This window comes from Psammomys obesus, unplaced genomic scaffold (assembly GCF_907164565.1).
Source record: "Psammomys obesus unplaced genomic scaffold, mPsaObe1.curated_primary_1811, whole genome shotgun sequence".
Taxonomy (NCBI): domain Eukaryota; kingdom Metazoa; phylum Chordata; class Mammalia; order Rodentia; family Muridae; genus Psammomys; species Psammomys obesus.
In genome coordinates this window covers 21,643,322-21,660,855 of record NW_026596039.1, presented here as the reverse complement: position 1 = coordinate 21,660,855, position 17,534 = coordinate 21,643,322, and the positions used below count along the sequence as shown (strand labels likewise).

Here is a 17,534-nt window from a genome sequence, read left to right as displayed (position 1 = left end):
ACACACAGAGGAAAGTACACACCCATAAGCACACACACAATATACACTTTATATACACAGAGATACATACATACACATTCACAGAGCATACATAAATGTATAGATATGTATAGATATACACATATACACACAGACACAGACATATACACCACACACACACACACCATTTAAAGAGGCTGTAGCTGGGTTTTGAAATGACAGATCATATTTTGCCAACAATATAATTTAGTGGTTCTAATCTCTTACATATATATCATGCACCCACTGTGTTAGCCACTTACAAACTAGGTAGAAATAAGGCCTGTGGAACTGCCTGTTTTCATTGGGTATCAGAATCTCCTGGATACATTTCATAAGATACAGATTTATAGACTTCCTTCTAGACTGAAGGAGTAGAAATACTTTGGGAAGGGCTCCAGGGAACAAGATCTCTGCGTGAATTTTGTGTATGTTGGAGGTTAGGAGCTCCTACTTTGGAGGGAAGACAGAATTCAGACAAGAAAAGATTGGGAGGATGAAAGAGAGCTGAGCACTTGATGAGGGCCATCGTGTGTGGACTGAAATCTAGGGAACCTCCATGCCACCTCTGTATCTCAGGTGTCCTGTCTGTGAAAAAAGAATTCTATGAAACTATGACATTTGACATTTGTTCTATTGGTGGCTGTGAGGATAGAGTGAGGGACACGTGAAATACATTTGAAGAGGGTCTGGTGCCTGCTGAAGGCTCTGGATGTGTTAGCTGTGAGCATTGTTCCATGCCAGGGGAAGGACCTGCAAAGGGCTGGCTTTTAGAGGGAGGGAAGCACATTTAGCAGTCCAAAGCTGAAGGCTTGGCAAACCATTTACAATAAATTAACCTGGGAGGATTTTGTTGTTGTTTTATTTTTTAAAAGAAAGAAAACAAGCCTTCTAACAATGGTCCTAAGCTGCAGGAAGCCTGGAGGTCTGCGTTAGAGTGGTCTCAAGTGTTTCTCATGTGTGTGCACGTTTGCAGGAGTACACACAGTATGCGCTTAGACATGTGGAGGCCAGAGCCAGAGCTGAGCATTTGCTGTCTTCCTCCATCTTTCTCTGTATCGTATCTTCTTTATTTGAGGTTATAATTTAATTAAAGCATCTGTTCCTTCTCTTTCCTCCCTCTACCCTTCCCATATACCCCTCCCGCTCTCCTCAAATTACTGACCTTGATTTTTATCAATTTTATTGGATGCACATATGTATTTGTGTATACATATATTACTAAATATATCCTATGAATTGGTATGTTACTTGTATGTATGGGCTGACCATATGGCGCTGGACAACCAGTGTGCTCCTGCCTGGGGAAGACCACCTCTCCCCCAGCTAACTTTCTTGGTTGCCTGTGGTCCTCGGTATAGGTTGCTAGGTTTTGCTCTATCCAGCTTGGCATGTTCGTTGGCATCATCCTCGTTCAGCTCACATTTGGGTGGCTGTGTTGGTGAGATTTCCCAGGATACCTTCTGACATCACTAGGAAACACAGTCTCACAGCAAAATCCCTGACCCTCTTGCAGTCTTCCTGCCCCTTCTCCGCCATGTTCCCTGAGCCTCATCCACATTGGTACTTTAGACACAGCCTTGCGCTGAGGCTGGACCTTGCCAGTTTGGCTAGATGGACTGGAAGGCTCCACAGTGCTGGGCTTATGTACCTGGTTCCTTCTTTTTAAAAATGGATTCTGAGGATTCCAAATTCAGACCCTCATGCTTGTGCGTTTCCACTGAACCATCTCCCCAGCCAGTAAATTCATGTTTTTAGTGTTTCTGTGTTTATTTATACAGTACTAGGGTACCCAGGACCAGGCCCTACAGACTAAACTGGCAACTGTCCCATTGAGCTGTCCCCCACCCTAAACATTTTAATAAAGATGACCAGCAATTTTTCAGAAACCCTGGTTTCATTGGAGGAAGCCTGGTTTTCAGAGTTGAAAGGTAGCCGAGTGTGGTGGCACACACCTGGGATCCCAGCACTCAGGGAGGCAGAGGCAGGCAGATCGCCTCTGCCTGTTTGAGGGCAGCCTGGTCTATAAAGCAAGTCCAAGATAGCCAAGGCTACACAGAGAAACCTTGTCTTAAAACAAGCAAAAAGAAAGAAAGGAAGGAAGGAAGGGAGGGAGGGAGGAAGGAAGGAAGGAAGGAAAGAAAGAAAGAAAGAAAGAAAGAAAGAAAGAAAGAAAGAAAGAAAGAAAAGAAATCCTAGGATTACAAGCATGAGGGCTAACTACATGTTTTATATCTGCTTTATTAGGCGTGTCCAGAAAGCGGAAGAAGTATCCGGGAGGTGCAGTGTGCATCCTACAACAATAAGCCATTCATGGGCCGGTTTTATGAATGGGAACCATTTGCAGAAGGTAAGGCAGCCGGGTCTGTCCCCCTGACTCAGCTGTGTCAGTAGAAATATTATTGTTATCATTATCATCATCATTATTGTGTCCTATCAACTCTGTTGTTTTCTGCCTGTGTTGAGGTGATCCTGGCTAGAGAATGTGACCATTGGAGCGAAGTGGCCTACAGAAGTCCTTACCAATTGTTGCCCAGCCCAGAGCATACCTGGACTATCCTTGCCTGTGAGCTGTGGCTGGAAGCAGGCAACACCTGAGGATGGCAGAGGGGGGCAGAGCAGGGTTTGGGGAATGATGGGTAGATAGGGTATGAGCAAGCTGAGAGCCAGGAATTTTTGTTTCTTAACCTCCACACATGTTAGAAAGGCCGGTGAGGATGCAGAGTGATAATTGTTCACCTACTTGGAAGCCTCTCATATTTCCTCCATACATGGAGAGAACAAAAGGGCACACCAAGGTCCCTTGCCATATCACATTGATAGTCAGAAGTTGACGGAGCTTGTCAACACCGTTGTGTACATTGGAGTCATTTTTTTCTTTGTCAAAATTCATCTAGTAGCATGGAGTTTGGACTGAGATATGCTCGGCTCTGAGGTATCTCCTGTGAGGTCGTCTCAGCAGGTCCAGAAAAGTGTGTGCAGGTCTGTGTTAGCAGTCCAGTTGGCTGAAGCAGGAGCCTGCTGTCTTCAGGGTGGGGAGGCCTGTGCTGCAGTCAGCCCGAGGCAGCGGCTGGAGCTGCTGGGGTGCCTCAGAACCAGACTCCAAAACACTGCTTCGCTGTCCAGGGTCTTGGAAAATGTCAGGAGAAAGCTCAGTGGTAAGATAAACTTGTGTTTATGGGGAACCGACTCCCTCAGGGGCCAAACCAGTATCACCTATGCAGGCCCTGAGGTGCTTTTCCTGTCCCTCAGTAAGAGGCAAAGAGATTGACAGTCAACTGCTCTGTACAAAGCCCTTACTGTCAGGTATTCCCAGGGGGGAGGCTGTAAGCTGTTAATTTCTCAGATGGTCCTGTGACCTCAAGGTTGTTAAGAGCAAACCTGACTTTAAAAGTTGAGGTATGGGATCCAGCCAAGAAAGGCATGCATATGAGTCCTAGAGCAGCAGAACACAAATCAGAGAGGATATGAGGTCCCGGGGAGCAAAGGAGGGAAGGTTCAAGGTTGGTGGGAGCAGGGGAAGGAAGAGTCCACAGTCTTCAGAGCGTCCGGGAAGGAGGGCCCTGGGTCCTGGAAGAGTAAGAGAGTTTATAGGAGAGTTTGATGTTCCGTTCAGTTTGAGGTCAGTTCAGGTCTCTTCCTTTCTTAAAATACTGTGGAATTCTAACTTAGATCCCAATAAGAAGGGCCTTGGTGGGAAACGTGCTGCAGGCACAGCGTGCACAGAAGTCAGATGGCAGCACTATGCCAGTATCTTGGTTTTATGTCAACTTTCCTTCCATGGTTTTGTAAGGTCGGAGCAAGTTGGATGTACTATTTTTGCACTGTTCCATCAGTGGTTTTAAAGTCTACACTTTTTTTTTTTTTTTCATAAAAGAGGTGCTTTTATTTAGGTAGGTCTTAGGACAACTCTTGTTTGGTTTTCTGTGAGGCTTATGTATGGATAGGAAGAGCACATAGGATTAAACTGCCCCCTCGCCATTTGTACCCATCCTAGAATCTCAGCATGCAACTTTCTCTGCAAACAGGGTTGGGCTGTTGCAGATAAATGGCCTCAGCAAAGGGAGAGATAAGATGACTCAGCAGTTTAGATTACTTGCGGATTTCCAGACAACCCGAATTCGGGTCCCTGTATCCAAACCAAGCAGCTCACAACCACCTCGAACTCCTGCTTTAGGGGGTGAATGTCCTAATTCGGACTCTGAGAGCATCAGCACTTACATGTACACATTCCCTCACACAAACATCTATATGTAACTAAAAATAAAATAAATCCTAAAGATTTGACTGCCTAGATTAGGTCCACACTGGAGCTGATAGGTTTATAATCCCTAGTGGGTGGTATTCTCATTAGAAGAGAAAGCTGAAGTTGGGCAGTGATGGCACAGGCCTTTCATCCCTGCACTGAGGAGTCAGAGGCAGGAGGATCTCTGTGAGTTTGAGACCAGCGTGATCTACAGGGCAAGTTTCAGGAAAGCCAAGGCTACACAAAGGAACCCAGAGGGAGGGAGGGAGGGAGGAAAGGAGGAAGGAAGGAAGGAAGGAAGGAAGGAAGGAAGGAAGGAAGGAAGGAAGGAAGGAGGGAGGGAGGGAGGGAGGGAGGGAGGGAGGGAGGGAGGGAGGGAAAGAAGGAAGGAAGAAGCTGTTGTTCATGGACAGGCAGGAGGACAGCAAATCATGATGAAGGCCTGTGAGCCTGTGGCAACACCGTGATTGCTGGGTACTATGGGATCTAGGAGAGGCAAGGGAAGAGCTGGCCCTAAAGCCCTCGGGGTGAACATGGCCTGCCACTATTTGCAGTTTGATTTCCAGCATTCAGAACTGTAAGAGAAAAAAAATCTTCTGTTGTTTTAAGCCTCGTGAGTGTGTTGTCTTGTCATGGTGATGGATGGTAAACAGAGAGAGAGAGAGTAATCAGGTTGTGATTCTACTGAACTGTGTAGCTCAGGAAGGGATTCTTCTCATGAATACTTAGGAGATCGCTGGTGAAGTAAGACATGTGAACAAACAGAACCATCTGACAAACCCAGGCCCATACAAAGCAATGTTCTCAGCCTGAGGCATCCAAGAGCCTTCTGGAAATGTTAGTGTGCAATTCCCACCCCCCAGACTGATTTAATTGGACTGCGGTGAATCCTGGGTATTTAGAATTATTATTGTTGTTATTATCATCATTTTATTTTTATCATCATCATCATCATCATTAATTAATTAATTTAAAGATCCAGGTGATTCAGGCAGGGTTGAGAATGTTTGGTTTCGTTAGAGCAGCGTCCTTCCGTTGTTGCCAGGCTTGTGCCTACCAGCCATTTCGTGTTACCCACGGGGAAGAGCAGAGCAGTCTGTGGTCCAGGCACAGTCCGCTGCACCTCTGCAGCTGAAGCTGTGGACTGCATCTTCTCTGCAGGGACAAGGTGGTTAGTAGCTAGATGCTTGTCCCGGCTCTACAGGCGGATGGACCAGAGTCTAGGCAGAACACAGACATCACCCTGCAAGCGTGTCCTTGTGTTGCGGCTGTTGCTATGGAGGCTGGTTCTTGTCTGACTTGGGTATGGTTCTACCCTTCCTTTCCTCTTTTGTTCTGGGCGTCAACAGAGACCTGAGACCTGAGAGACTAGCACAAGACTGAGAGAGCGTAGGCTCACCACGAATGTCCCAGCCTGGCTCCGCACTATAGACCTCAAACTTCTGATTTTCCTGCCTCCACATCCCAAGTACTGGGATTACAGGCATGTGCCACCATGCCCTATTGAATGGCTGATTAATAATAATAAAAAAATGTTTTTTATAAATACCCCAAATAGATTGTGGAAAACTACTTAGATTCCTATTATACAGCAGTGTTCAATGCTAAATGTACAAGTTACCTCATCATCGTGAGAGAAAGCCAAACAAAATAAATTTAACTGGAAAAGGCATTTTGTTGGTTATTGCTGAGAAATTGAAAAGGTGGGCTGGGTCACATGGGCTGCTTTCCAGGAAACCCAGACCGTTGCCCTTCAGTCTTCCTTCAGCCCTTGGTTCTGCTTCTCTCAGGCGGGTGAGCAGCCTCGCGTGGCTTTGCACTGAGAGCCCTCGCAGGTGAGACAGTCTTCTACCTGCTGCTTTGTGCCAGCACAGAGGTGCCTCCCATTCCGACTCCTGCAAAGACACATTAAAACTCTAATTCAGGGCTTCTCAACCTTCCTAACGCTGTGACCCTTTATGCAGTTCTGTGTGTGGTGGAGACCCCAACCGTAAAATTTTTGTTGTTGCTATTTCATAACTGTAACTTTGCTACTGTTAGGAATTGTAATGTAAATATTTTTAGAGATGGAGGTTTGCCGAAGGGGTCATCACCCATAAGCTGAGAACAGCTGCTCCAGTTTCTAGTACGTGTGGACGTGACTATGTTGCCTAGTTTTATGTCACCCTGACAAGAGCTACAGTTATTTGGAAAGAGGGAAGCTCAGTTAGAAAATGCCTCCACCAGATTGGGGAATCTTGTAGCGCATTTTCTTGGTTGATGGTTGGTGTGCGAAGGTCCTTCTGTGCTGTGACTGCTCTCCTCAGAAGGGTACAGCCATGCACACCGAGAACCCAGTGCAAAGTCACAGACATCCATGACAGAGGCAGACAGGAAGTGAGGTAGTGTGGCTGTAAGCCAAGAACACCGGGGACTGCCAGTGGCTGCCAGAAACTAGGAAGAGCTGTGGGAAGAGCTTTTCACCACCACCCCTCCCTGACACTTCTCAGAAAGCATGGCTCTGCTCACACCTTGACTCACTCTGATTTCTGGCTGCTATGCCTGGGCGTCAGTTCCTGGTGCCAGTTCCTGGTGCCAGTATTTTATGTGGTGTGTTACACCAGTATGTGGAAACTCAGATTCTTGATAATTTTCTAAGTCAGGAAAACTGCATAGTGATCTTTTCTGATCATATTATCATCCCTGAACCCTGTTTTAAGGCATGGGTCCCTTGCTCTTGCTCAGGCCAAGTGTCTGACCCTGTCATCAGGGATCCATATCCCAAGAAGCAAAGGTAGTCAAGTAGAGGTTGGGCTGACATTCAGACATTCTTCCACAAAAACAACACGAGGTTTGGGGCGATAGATTAGCCACTAAAGTGCTTACTGTGTAAGCCTGGGGACCTTAGTTCGATTCTCAGCACCCACGGAAAAAGCCAGGCACGGTGCATGCTTGAAATTCCAGCGTTGGGAGATGAAGACAGATTCTAGGGCCAGTCAGCATAGAAAGGGTCTGTCTCAAAGAACAAGGTGGGTGGTCCCCGAGGTTGCCTCTGGTCTCCATGTGTATAGCCACATGTGGTCTCAGAACACTGAACGTGCACACACACACACACACACACACACACACAGAGAGAGAGAGAGAGAGAGAGAGAGAGACAGAGACAGAGACACAGAGACACACACACACAGAGACACAGAGACACACACACACAGAGAGAGAGTACGCTTGCCTTGACTACAAGCCACATCCACAGTAGTCCCACTATCTCCTACAATGTGTTACTAGAAAATTCTTTTATAGCATTTACTGATAGTGGTGTTTCTGACATACTTTCAAGGAGATAAATGGTTATGGAAGTTGCATTTATTTTGGCTTTGCTTAAATAATTTGTCTTTCTCTTTTTTTCCCCATAAGATTCTTTTTTTGATGTTATTCTTCTTCCTTTCAAATGACCCCCAGGCTGAGCAGTGGGAGGAAGCCGCTGCTAGTTCCTGTGTGGTGTTCAGGCTTGACGGCTGGATTTTGCATTGCATCTGGGCTGATATGGCTTCTGCTATTCACTTGTGCCTACTTAGGGAAACAGCTGCATTCATTCAGCTCAATGCCACAGAATAGTAAAAGCAGAGTGCAGCCCTGATAAACACATTAATTTCACCAGATGGTTCTTCTTGGGCCTTTAATCACAGTTCCTGGATTTGTTGACCTCACTTCAGATAATGCCTCTAGGAACGTTTGTCACAGGCTTAAGCGTGTAACAGGGGGGAAGGAGACCCGGGGCGCCCCATGTCTTCTTTGGGTTGTCATCTCAGCTCTATTTCGCTTTCATATTTGGTTTGGATAATGCATTATGTCGTCAGCATACCTGCAATGGAACAGTTTAACAAGAAGACTTGGACACCGGGGCAGTCGTATAGTACTCCGTCTTGTGTTATATGCGATGCAGACATCCCAGGTCCCCTATAGGCACGGAAACATTGGCTAGGACCAAGTCCTGTTGTCTTCGCTGCTTCCCAATTGCCGTGATAAAGGATGCCTACACAAGCAAGGTGAGGGAGAAAGGGTTTATTCTCTGTATGCTTTTCGAGGGTCACAGTCTGCCATGGTGGAGAGGACGTGGTCTTCATGGCACGGCACGCGTGTCATGGCAGGCATGACAGCGGGAGCAGAAGTTGGCTGATCATGCTCCTTGCAGATGCAAAAGGCAGAGTGAAAAGGAAGTGGCACTAGGCTATATAAGCCGTTGAGGCCTCCCCGAAGTAACTCACTTCCTCCAGCAAGGCCCCAACTCCTGAAAGTTTCATATGCTTCCAACAGTTGTGTGAATGTGACTTCTCTTTTAAGACATCTTAGTGGTCCCATCAATCTTGGCAACCATGACATGTCTCTGCTGTCTGTCTCTGTCTTTCTTTCTCTCTCTCTCTGTGTCCATGTGTGTGTGTGTGTGTGTGTGTGTGTGTGTGTGTGTGTGTATGTGATGCGTGCATGTACATGCACGCAGAAGCCAGAGGAAAGGACATCAGGTGCTATCTCAGTTACTCTCTGCCTTCTTCCCATGAAGCAGAGACTCACACGAAGCTAGAGGATCACCATTTTGGCTAGGCTGGCTGGCCAGAGAGCACTCAGAATCCCTTTGTCTCCACCCCACAGCGTGGGGCTACAGACACATGCAGGTATGCCTGACTTTTTACATGGATGCTGGGGATTTGATCTCAGGTCCTTAAGCTTGTACTGCAGGTGCTTTTCTTCAGTCTCAGGCCTTTCTTTGTTTTTCTTGAATGCATTTGTTTGAGTTTTTAGGAAGTAATTTGCTATGCCATGTGTCAGCCTCCATAGCCTGGTGCTGTACAGCCTTTACTAAGTAAAGCTGAGTCCGGCATTGAGCTACAATATGGCAGCTGAAGTGACGACTGAGGCAGCTACTAAAGGACCAACAGGTGGGCAGTGTCTATTTCGTGGATCTGCTTGACACAGAGACAATGCATGTCCCGGGGGGCTGGAGAGGGAGGGTGTAAGATTTTGCCGTGCTGCTCAGAATGGTGTGCAAGTTAAAATTGAGGGATTGCTCATTTCTAGAAGTTCCATTTAATAATCTTTCAGTTAGTATGGACCCTAGAAATTGAAAATGGAAATTGAAACCACATAAGGAGACACCACTGTGCCTATTCTCATGCGAGGACCCTGGCCTAACACTCAGATGTCAAGTTTTGTTAGTTTATTGTAGTATAGATGGCAGATACCAGAATTTTTTAATCTCCTTATTTATTCCGCAGTGCTGGTAAAGGAACCCAGGGCATCATGTATGCTAAGCACTCTGCCATTGAACTCTTCGCCTATAGATAGCAGTGTTCATTCATAGCCATGGGGCAGATTTGTGTTTGGGTTCTTAAAGATTCTGTGTCCCTAAGGGGTGAGCTCAAGAGAGTGGAATTCTGAGAGCCAGAGGTGCGGCTGAGTCAGGAATGTCCACTGGGAGCATGTCCACTGTGACACGTAGCTCAGCTGGTAGAGGGCTGGCCTATGAGGCTCTGGACCCCAGCACCTCACAAACTGGGCATAATAGTGCATGCTCCTAATCATAGCAATTGGGAGGTGGAGGCAAAAGGAGGCGAAATTCTGGGCCAACCTTGGCCATCTCAAAAAACAAAAACAAACAAACAAACAAAACAACAACAAAAACATAATAATAAAATAAAATAAGAGGCTCAGCCATTAAAGATGGTCCAGAAGGGTGGTCCAGTGGGTGGGAGAGAAACCAGGACATAATAACCCCAGGGTATTAAAAGGAGAAATATGTAACTTAATATGCTAATGACGCTCAATAATTATAATGTTCTCATTTATGTACTATAGTGAAAGCTATGGACTGAGTGTTTTGGACCATCAAAAATTCGTATATTGAAGTCTTAATCCTTATTGTGGCTGTATTTGACAGTGGGACCTGTAAGGAAATAATTGCATTTAAATGAGGTTCAGTGGGTGGGAGGATGGAGCAGATAGGGCTCGTGTCTCTGCATGAAGAGAACCACACCAGCATTTTCTCTCTGAAGAGACATGCACATACGACACAATAGTGAGGCAGGCCCAGAGAAGCAAAGGCCACTCTGATACCTTGATGTTCTGCTTCTTGCTTCCCACACTATGAGAAGTAAATGTCTGCCATTTAAGCTGCCCGGTCTGTTAGTTTATTATGCAGCTCACATTGACTTGGACAATGAGGATAAAATAAAATGTTTTAAAATCTGCACATATTTGATTGAACATATGCTATGTACGTGGCACAGCTCCGAGTACTAACTCCCCCTCATATGACCATTTAGATAGTGTTATGTTCCTCATTGTATACAGGAAGCGGAGGTATAGAATAAGCAAGTAATTTGCCCATGACCAGCCTGCTAGCAAATAGTACAGCCCCCGCCCCCCAACTCAAAAGTCTGCCAATAGAATCTTGACTCTGATGTGGAGGGGTCAAGAGAAGTGTCCCAAAAACCCATGAAATGCTGCTGGAGACTGCAAGTTGTGAAGGGAAATGAAGGCTCCCAAAACAAAACTGGGATGGTCCATCGCCCATTGAAAAATGTTGTAGAATGTTGCCCGCTGTAGTGTTAGTCCAGAGCTGGAGAAAAGTTAGGGAGCTAAGAGTCTGCCATGAAGAAGGCGTGTGGAGAATGTCCACTGGTTTAAAGAGAGGAGAAAGACTTGCTGAGAATGGTGGAGACGTGAGGGCGCCTGTGGACCAGGGTGAGTCTAGGATGAGATTGGAACAGAGGAACAAGATTAGCTAGAATTTTATCTTTGAACCTGCGCTGTCCTGGAAGCAAGGATGCCGAGAAGGCATTATGTTTTCTTCCTGCAAAAGGCTATTACTTCTTTGTGCAGCTTTCAAGAAAACTTCTTCACTGTTTAACAAAAAACTAATTTATTCAAGACAAATGAAAGGAAGCATGTGTCTATAGCATTGTCTGTAGCAATGTTTGTTCAAAATGTTCTCAGTACTTTTTTCCATGAGAGATCAATTGGAAACAAACCAAATATCCATCAACAGGATTTTGCATAAAATAGCTGTACATTCATCTGGTGGAGTATTATTTGGCAATAAAAAAAAATGTGCTACTGATGCATACATATAAAAACCTGGTTGAAGCCCAGAAACATTATGGTGAGCAAAATTAGCCAGAAAGAAAAGAACACATTGTCCAATTCCATTCTTGTAATGTTGTAGAAGAAGAAGACAAAAGATAATGGAGAAAGAATTCCAGTGTTTGGCCTATCCAGGTGGTGGGGAAGGGTAGCTGGCTGGGAACACGTGGAACCTTCTGGATTGATAGTGAGGTTCTCTATCATGATTGGCATGGCTGTTACATAGGAACATACGATGTTCCAAACCCATGGGACTGCTCCCTTGTAACCCAAGCATTTTATTGTGTAGAGTCATACTTTAAAAAAGTATTCTTAAGCCAGGCACGGTAGCACACACCTTTAATCCCAGCACTCGGAAGGCAGAGGCAGGCAGATCTTTGTGAGTTTGAGGCCAGCCTGGTCTACAGAGCAAGTTCTGGGGCAGTTACACAGAGAAACACTGTCTGGAAAAAAACAAACAACAGAAAGGAGATGGCTCAAAGGTTATGCACACTGGATTCTGTTCCAAAAGACTGAAGGAGTGAGATTCTCACAGAGGAGCAAGGATTTGCTAGAAGCCCATCTATGGGCCTGTTCTGTCCTAGTGCCAAGGGGGCACTATCTTTTCTTCCTGCAGGATGTATGTTATGATGTCTTGTTGGTTCCCAGCACCCACATGGCAGCTCCTAACTCTCTATAATTCCAGTTCCAGAGGATCCGACACTCTCTTCTGGCCTCTACAGGCACACATGTGGTGCACAGACATATGTGGAGGCAAAACATCCACAGGCATAAAATATAATTAACAAAAAGAACTTTAAAAATCTGTTCTCTGGCTAGCGGGATGGTGTGGTGAGTAGGTGCTTGCTGCCAAGTCCCCATGACATGGGTTTGATCCCCAGGTCTCACGTGGTAGGAGAGAAATGACTCCTACAGAATGTCCTTTTGACCTCCACACATGCACCTCAACACACACACACACACACACACACACACACACACACCACACACACACACACCACACACACACACACACACACACACACACAATTAAAAGTTAATCTCTTTCTACTTCTCCTTTGTTCTTTCAGTTCTGGAAGGTGACATTTATAGCCAATGTAAGCATCATAATTGTAAAAACTATTCTAAGATTTCTTAGTCCCCCCCCCCCACCATTTGAAGTTATCTTTTCTTATTGACCACAGAGCAACAAGAGGATTTTAGGGGAACTGACTCAAAAATGCAGAGTGACAGTCAGAAGACAAGCAGAAGCAAACCAGATCTTCTTTGGCTTCTGGCAGGAACTTGTGGTTTGCAGAAGATGGCCCCGTGGGCTCCTATATTTGAAGGCGTAGTCACTAGGGAGTGGAACTCTCTGATAGGATTAGAAGGATTAGGAGGTGTAGCCTTGAAGGAAGTGTGTCACTAGGTTTGAAAAGTCTGTGTCCGCAGCTGTATCCCCTCTCCCCTAACCCCACCTCAGGATCAGGATGCAGCTCTCCGGGGTGCCGGCACCCACATGCCACCATGTTTCCTGCCATGACAACAATGAACTAAGCCTCTGAAACTGTAGACAAGCCTCCAACTAAATGCTTTTTTAATAAGAGTTGCCTTGGTCATAGTGTCTCTTCACTGCAAGAGAACTAAGACAGAGCTCAAAGATCATAGAAATAGCAAACATGATTGCAGCAAACTAAAGTGTTTCTCTGCCTAAAAGAATCAGTCAAGAGAAGGAAGAGGCAATCCACAGTTGGGGGAAACTATTTACAAATTTTGCTTGAGGTCAGAGCTCATGTCAGTTTACTTGTGGAACTCAAATGAACCCACAACACGAAAGCAATCGTATTTAAAATTACAAAAGGCCAGCGTGGGCATTTCTTAAGGACATACAAAAGGCCAACAGATGTGTCATAAAATGACCAACATCACTGAATACCAGGGAATGCAAATTAAAATTTCAAGGCGGCAGGCCTCCCGTCTGTCAGATGGCTGTTAGCTCAGGGGCTGGCTACCTGCTGGCCTTTACAGGAGTGCTAGGATTGGAACTCCAGAGTGAGTGCTGCATGCACTGAGCCGTTCCCAGCTTCGGGGAAGGCATCTCAACACCCTGGAAGATGGTTGAAATTGTGCTCTAACTCAGGGGCTGGCAGGCTTCCATCCTTCTTGCCCTGTGTGTTGCTGAAGACGGTACTAATGGTCTCCCTATGTGAGGATGGCATGAGGCTGTGTGGCTCCCATTTGCCTATGGTTTGCCTGGAGCAGCTCTGACTGAATGGTCACAGTTACACATGGGTGTGGGACACTACTTTCAGTGTAAGTAAAGCCCTCTCAGGGGCTGTGGGTAGCAAAGCAAACTCATGAAGATTCTCTTCCCTCTCCTCTGACGGCCTGACTCCTACTCAGTGATTGGCTCTCCTCCTCCCTCCCCCACGTAGGATTATGGATGTGGAATGCTTCTAGGACATGCCCGCTGCTTGCCTCCATGCTGTTCTGGCTAGCTGAAGAGTTGAGGGTGGGGCCAGCTTCACACAACCCTCTAAGCCTTGTCACTGGGAAGTTTAGGATCAGGAAGAGGGAAGATCACTGGAGGGAGAAAATTGCCTCTGCTCTGTGGTATTCTGGAAGGTGCTGCTGATTCTTGTAAAAGCTCCCTCTCTTTTTTCCTGGCACTTGAGCCAGTGTCATCCTGGGTAGTTACTGAAAAACAGCCTGAGGGTGTGTTTCAACATCTAATAAGCAGATTAGTCTCAATACGAATAATCTTAAGGATTTGAAATCAAGCATAGAACTTAGGCCCATTGCAAAATATTAAACAATGAGCCTCAGCCCTCAGTGTTCTGCAAGGACTGCTTCGCCGAGTTCTGGGAGTGTGAGTGGTCAGGATGGACAGGGCTGATGTCATATTCCATAGCAGGTCCCTTCTACGGCTCGTGGGAATGGGAACGCCTGACGTTGGCGTGGTCTAGCCAGGTCACAAAGAAAAGATGGATTCAATAAAAGGTCCTGGGTGTGGAGGAGACTCAGGAAAGTGACTGCCTTACAACAGGACGACCTGAGCTCAACTTACTCCAAGAGCTGCGGTACATGCCTATAATCTCAGCACTGAGAGAGGGGAGGCAAAAAAGGGTCCCTGAAAGCTTGCAAGCCAGCTAGCCCAGCCGGCTTGCAAAGTTCTAGGCCACTGAGAGTTACTGACTCAAACAAAAGATGGAAGGTATCTGAGGACTGACACCCAAGGTTGTTTGTCCTCTGACTTTACATATGTGCCAAATGCCATACCCACAGTTCTGTGTGCGTACACACACACACACACACACACACACACACAGATATTCATTGCATAAGCACTGCCTCCCAGGCTGAGCATAGTCATGTGCCTCAGGGGTTACCAAGAAATTTCTCTGCTCCTTCAACCAACCTATGAATGATCCACTTTCTTTAAAAACAAACAAATGTGTTTGTACATGAAAGGCTGTCAAGACTTTTGGGCTCTCTCTTAATCTCCTGCAGCACCCTCTTTTCACTCTTTCAGAAGCTTGTATGTCGGAAGAGGGTACCCAGAAGGAGTGGTTGGGCCTTTTGTCGCACCCTGCACCCTAATAATGCCTATCTGGCTAGCATGAAGGGGACTTTGGAGTGAGACGGTTTACAATTAGAAGTTGGCCAACAGATGGGCAGTGTATGTTTAAATTGGAAAATCAGCTCTCCCTTTACATACTTATCAAAAACATCCTCTCCCACTGATATCATCTGTCCCTCAAAGCTGTGAAATAGCGCCCATCCCTGTCTCCAATTCTCAGAAATTTCAGAGAACATTCCGTGATTCAGTGGGACTTGCTTCCAGAGGACTAAAGGGAAAATCCCACGTATATCTACAGTCCAAGGCCGAAAAGTGAGGCTCTTCCTGCCCCGACCTGGGTGAAGTCGGCCTCCAGGCATGCTTATCTTATCCTTAGGCTTTTCCCTGAAGAGATTATTGATGGCGGCCCTTCACAGCCCCGTTGAACTAAGGCCCAGCTTTCTCCACTCAGATCTTTTACAGCCTCCAACTTTTCACCCCGGAGTGTCCTTTTGCAAGGCTGTAAATATTTCTCCTTCCTTCAACTGGTTGCTGGGGTCTGGGGCCTACTGTATGTTTAGCATGTGGGCTGTGCTCTTTAGCATATAGCGCCCTCCTCCTAGGTGCCAGCTTTGATTGTGGCCGATGAGCTAGGCTCAGGGAGCGTCAAGGATTGGTTAGTGATGTCTTGCTGGACACGGAAGGGGGAAATGGTAGCACGCCTGCTGCTTTGTCCGTTCTGTAGCTTTTCAAGTCGTGCTTACAGAGCTAAGCTTGGTGAGCTCACTAATGCTTGGAAAATCGGGGTGAACCTGGCCCAGGGACTGACCAGGGAGGAGATTCTTTTCACCTTTGTATTCTGGGGAGACAAGGTCTGCATGCAGCAGAGGTTCGCCTGGAACTTCTGAGTTTTCTGCTTCTTCCTTCAGTAGTGTAGGGACTGCAGGCACGCACTGGCACCCCGGTTTGTGCAGGGCGGGGATGGAGCCAGACTTCGCTGTATGCTAAGCAAGCACGCGCTACGCAAGTGAGCCACGTCCCAGCTCCAGGGATGCGGTTCTCACAATGTTCGTGATGTGAGCCAGGTCCCACCTTAGGTATCACTGAAGATACCTGTAAAAAGGCTCTGATTTTTACATTTTCGTGATGGAGAGAGGGTCGTGCGAATGAATATGAACAGACACCACTGTACATTGTGTAACATGGGCTCACGTTTTACATGAAAAGAAAAATCCAATAACATGTATCCGACAATAAGAATGCTTGTAAAGATTGAAGGTCGGAGATAGGCTTCTTTTATAGCATGTGTGTGTGCGCACGTGTGTGTAAGAGAGAGAGAGAGTGCTCATTTGGGGGAGTGGAGTATGCAGATGCCTTGGGCATCTATGTGTATGTATGTGAAGGCCGGAGGCAAACTTAGGTATTGCTCCTCAGGCATTGTCCATCTTGTTTGTTTAGACAGGGTTTCTCGTTGGCCTGGTGCTCAGAATAGTGTAGGCTAGCAACAAGCTTAAGCCTGTGACCTGCCTGTCCTCGTGTCCCCGTGGGAGTACAAACATGCACCACATGCCTGGCTCATTTACATGGTTCTGGGGCTCGAACTGAGGTCCTTATGCTTGTATGACAAGCCCTTTACCCACTAAACCATCTCCACAGTTTCTCTTAGCACAGTATTTAGACTTGAGAATTTTATGATTGGAGTAGTGGATCTCAAGGAACAGAATGAAGTGAAACAAAATGAAAACACCATACCATCCCTGACAAACAGGCTTTCTTCTGCTTTTGGTTCTACTTCTTGTCTGTATCTACGGCTGTGTGTACTGCAGTAAAATAAAATGAGCCAGCAGCCATGATTGTGTGTGCACTGTTCTGCTTCCAAGCCCGGCTGTCGTCAGCCACGGCCCAGAGAGCGCTGTCATCAGATTCTGAAGTCACATGAATCACCATCACCTCTTAGTCTAGGCTTTGCCAGCAAGGGACTATGGAGGTCCCTTGAACCCATGTGCTTCGTAGCAGAATACAGGTAGGGATCGATAGCTCTGTAATGTTGTTAATAGTGGCATACGTTACCCAGAACTGCAATTTACAGCCTTTTTTTTTTTTTTTTTTTTTTTTTTTTTTTTTTTTTTTTTTTTTTGGTTGTTGTTCTTGTTGTTGAATCCAAGAGGCATTTCTAGAGTTTCACTGTTTTCCCCTCATCCTGTGGCTGCCGCTGTTTCAGCAGGGTCACTCTTGGCCGCTGACCATGCCTGTGATCTCGAGTGGCCTCTCTGAAGTTGGCATATTTTTCTGGTCCTTTGGATGCAAAGCCTAAGATGGGACGGAGGCTTCAGTCTCCCTCCACGCAGAGCAGATGCCATCATTGTGGCTCCACTGTAACCCATTGCTCCTGTCAGTGCAGAGTGTTTAGTTTTCAGTGTGTACTCGCTCATTTTCTCCTAGCATGGCAGACAAACTCCACCACCACCACCACCTCCACCACCACCACCACCACCACCACCACCACCTCCACCATCACCATCACCATCACCTCCACCATCACCATCACCTCCACCATCACCACCATCTCCACCATCACCACCACCACCTCCACCACCACCACCACCACCACCA

The 17,534-nt window shown here is 46.4% G+C and overlaps 1 protein-coding gene across 3 annotated transcripts in view; it reads left to right on the top strand.

Annotated features, from left to right (window-relative positions):
• The window catches only part of Thsd4 (thrombospondin type 1 domain containing 4), a 517,345-nt gene that overhangs the window by 133,575 nt on the left and 366,236 nt on the right, over window positions 1-17,534 (top strand). For all 3 annotated transcript variants that reach the window (XM_055621782.1, XM_055621780.1, XM_055621781.1), the window contains one exon: window positions 2,266-2,368. In XM_055621782.1, coding sequence (XP_055477757.1) covers window positions 2,266-2,368 — 103 coding nt within the window. The remainder of the gene's footprint in view (window positions 1-2,265; window positions 2,369-17,534) is intronic.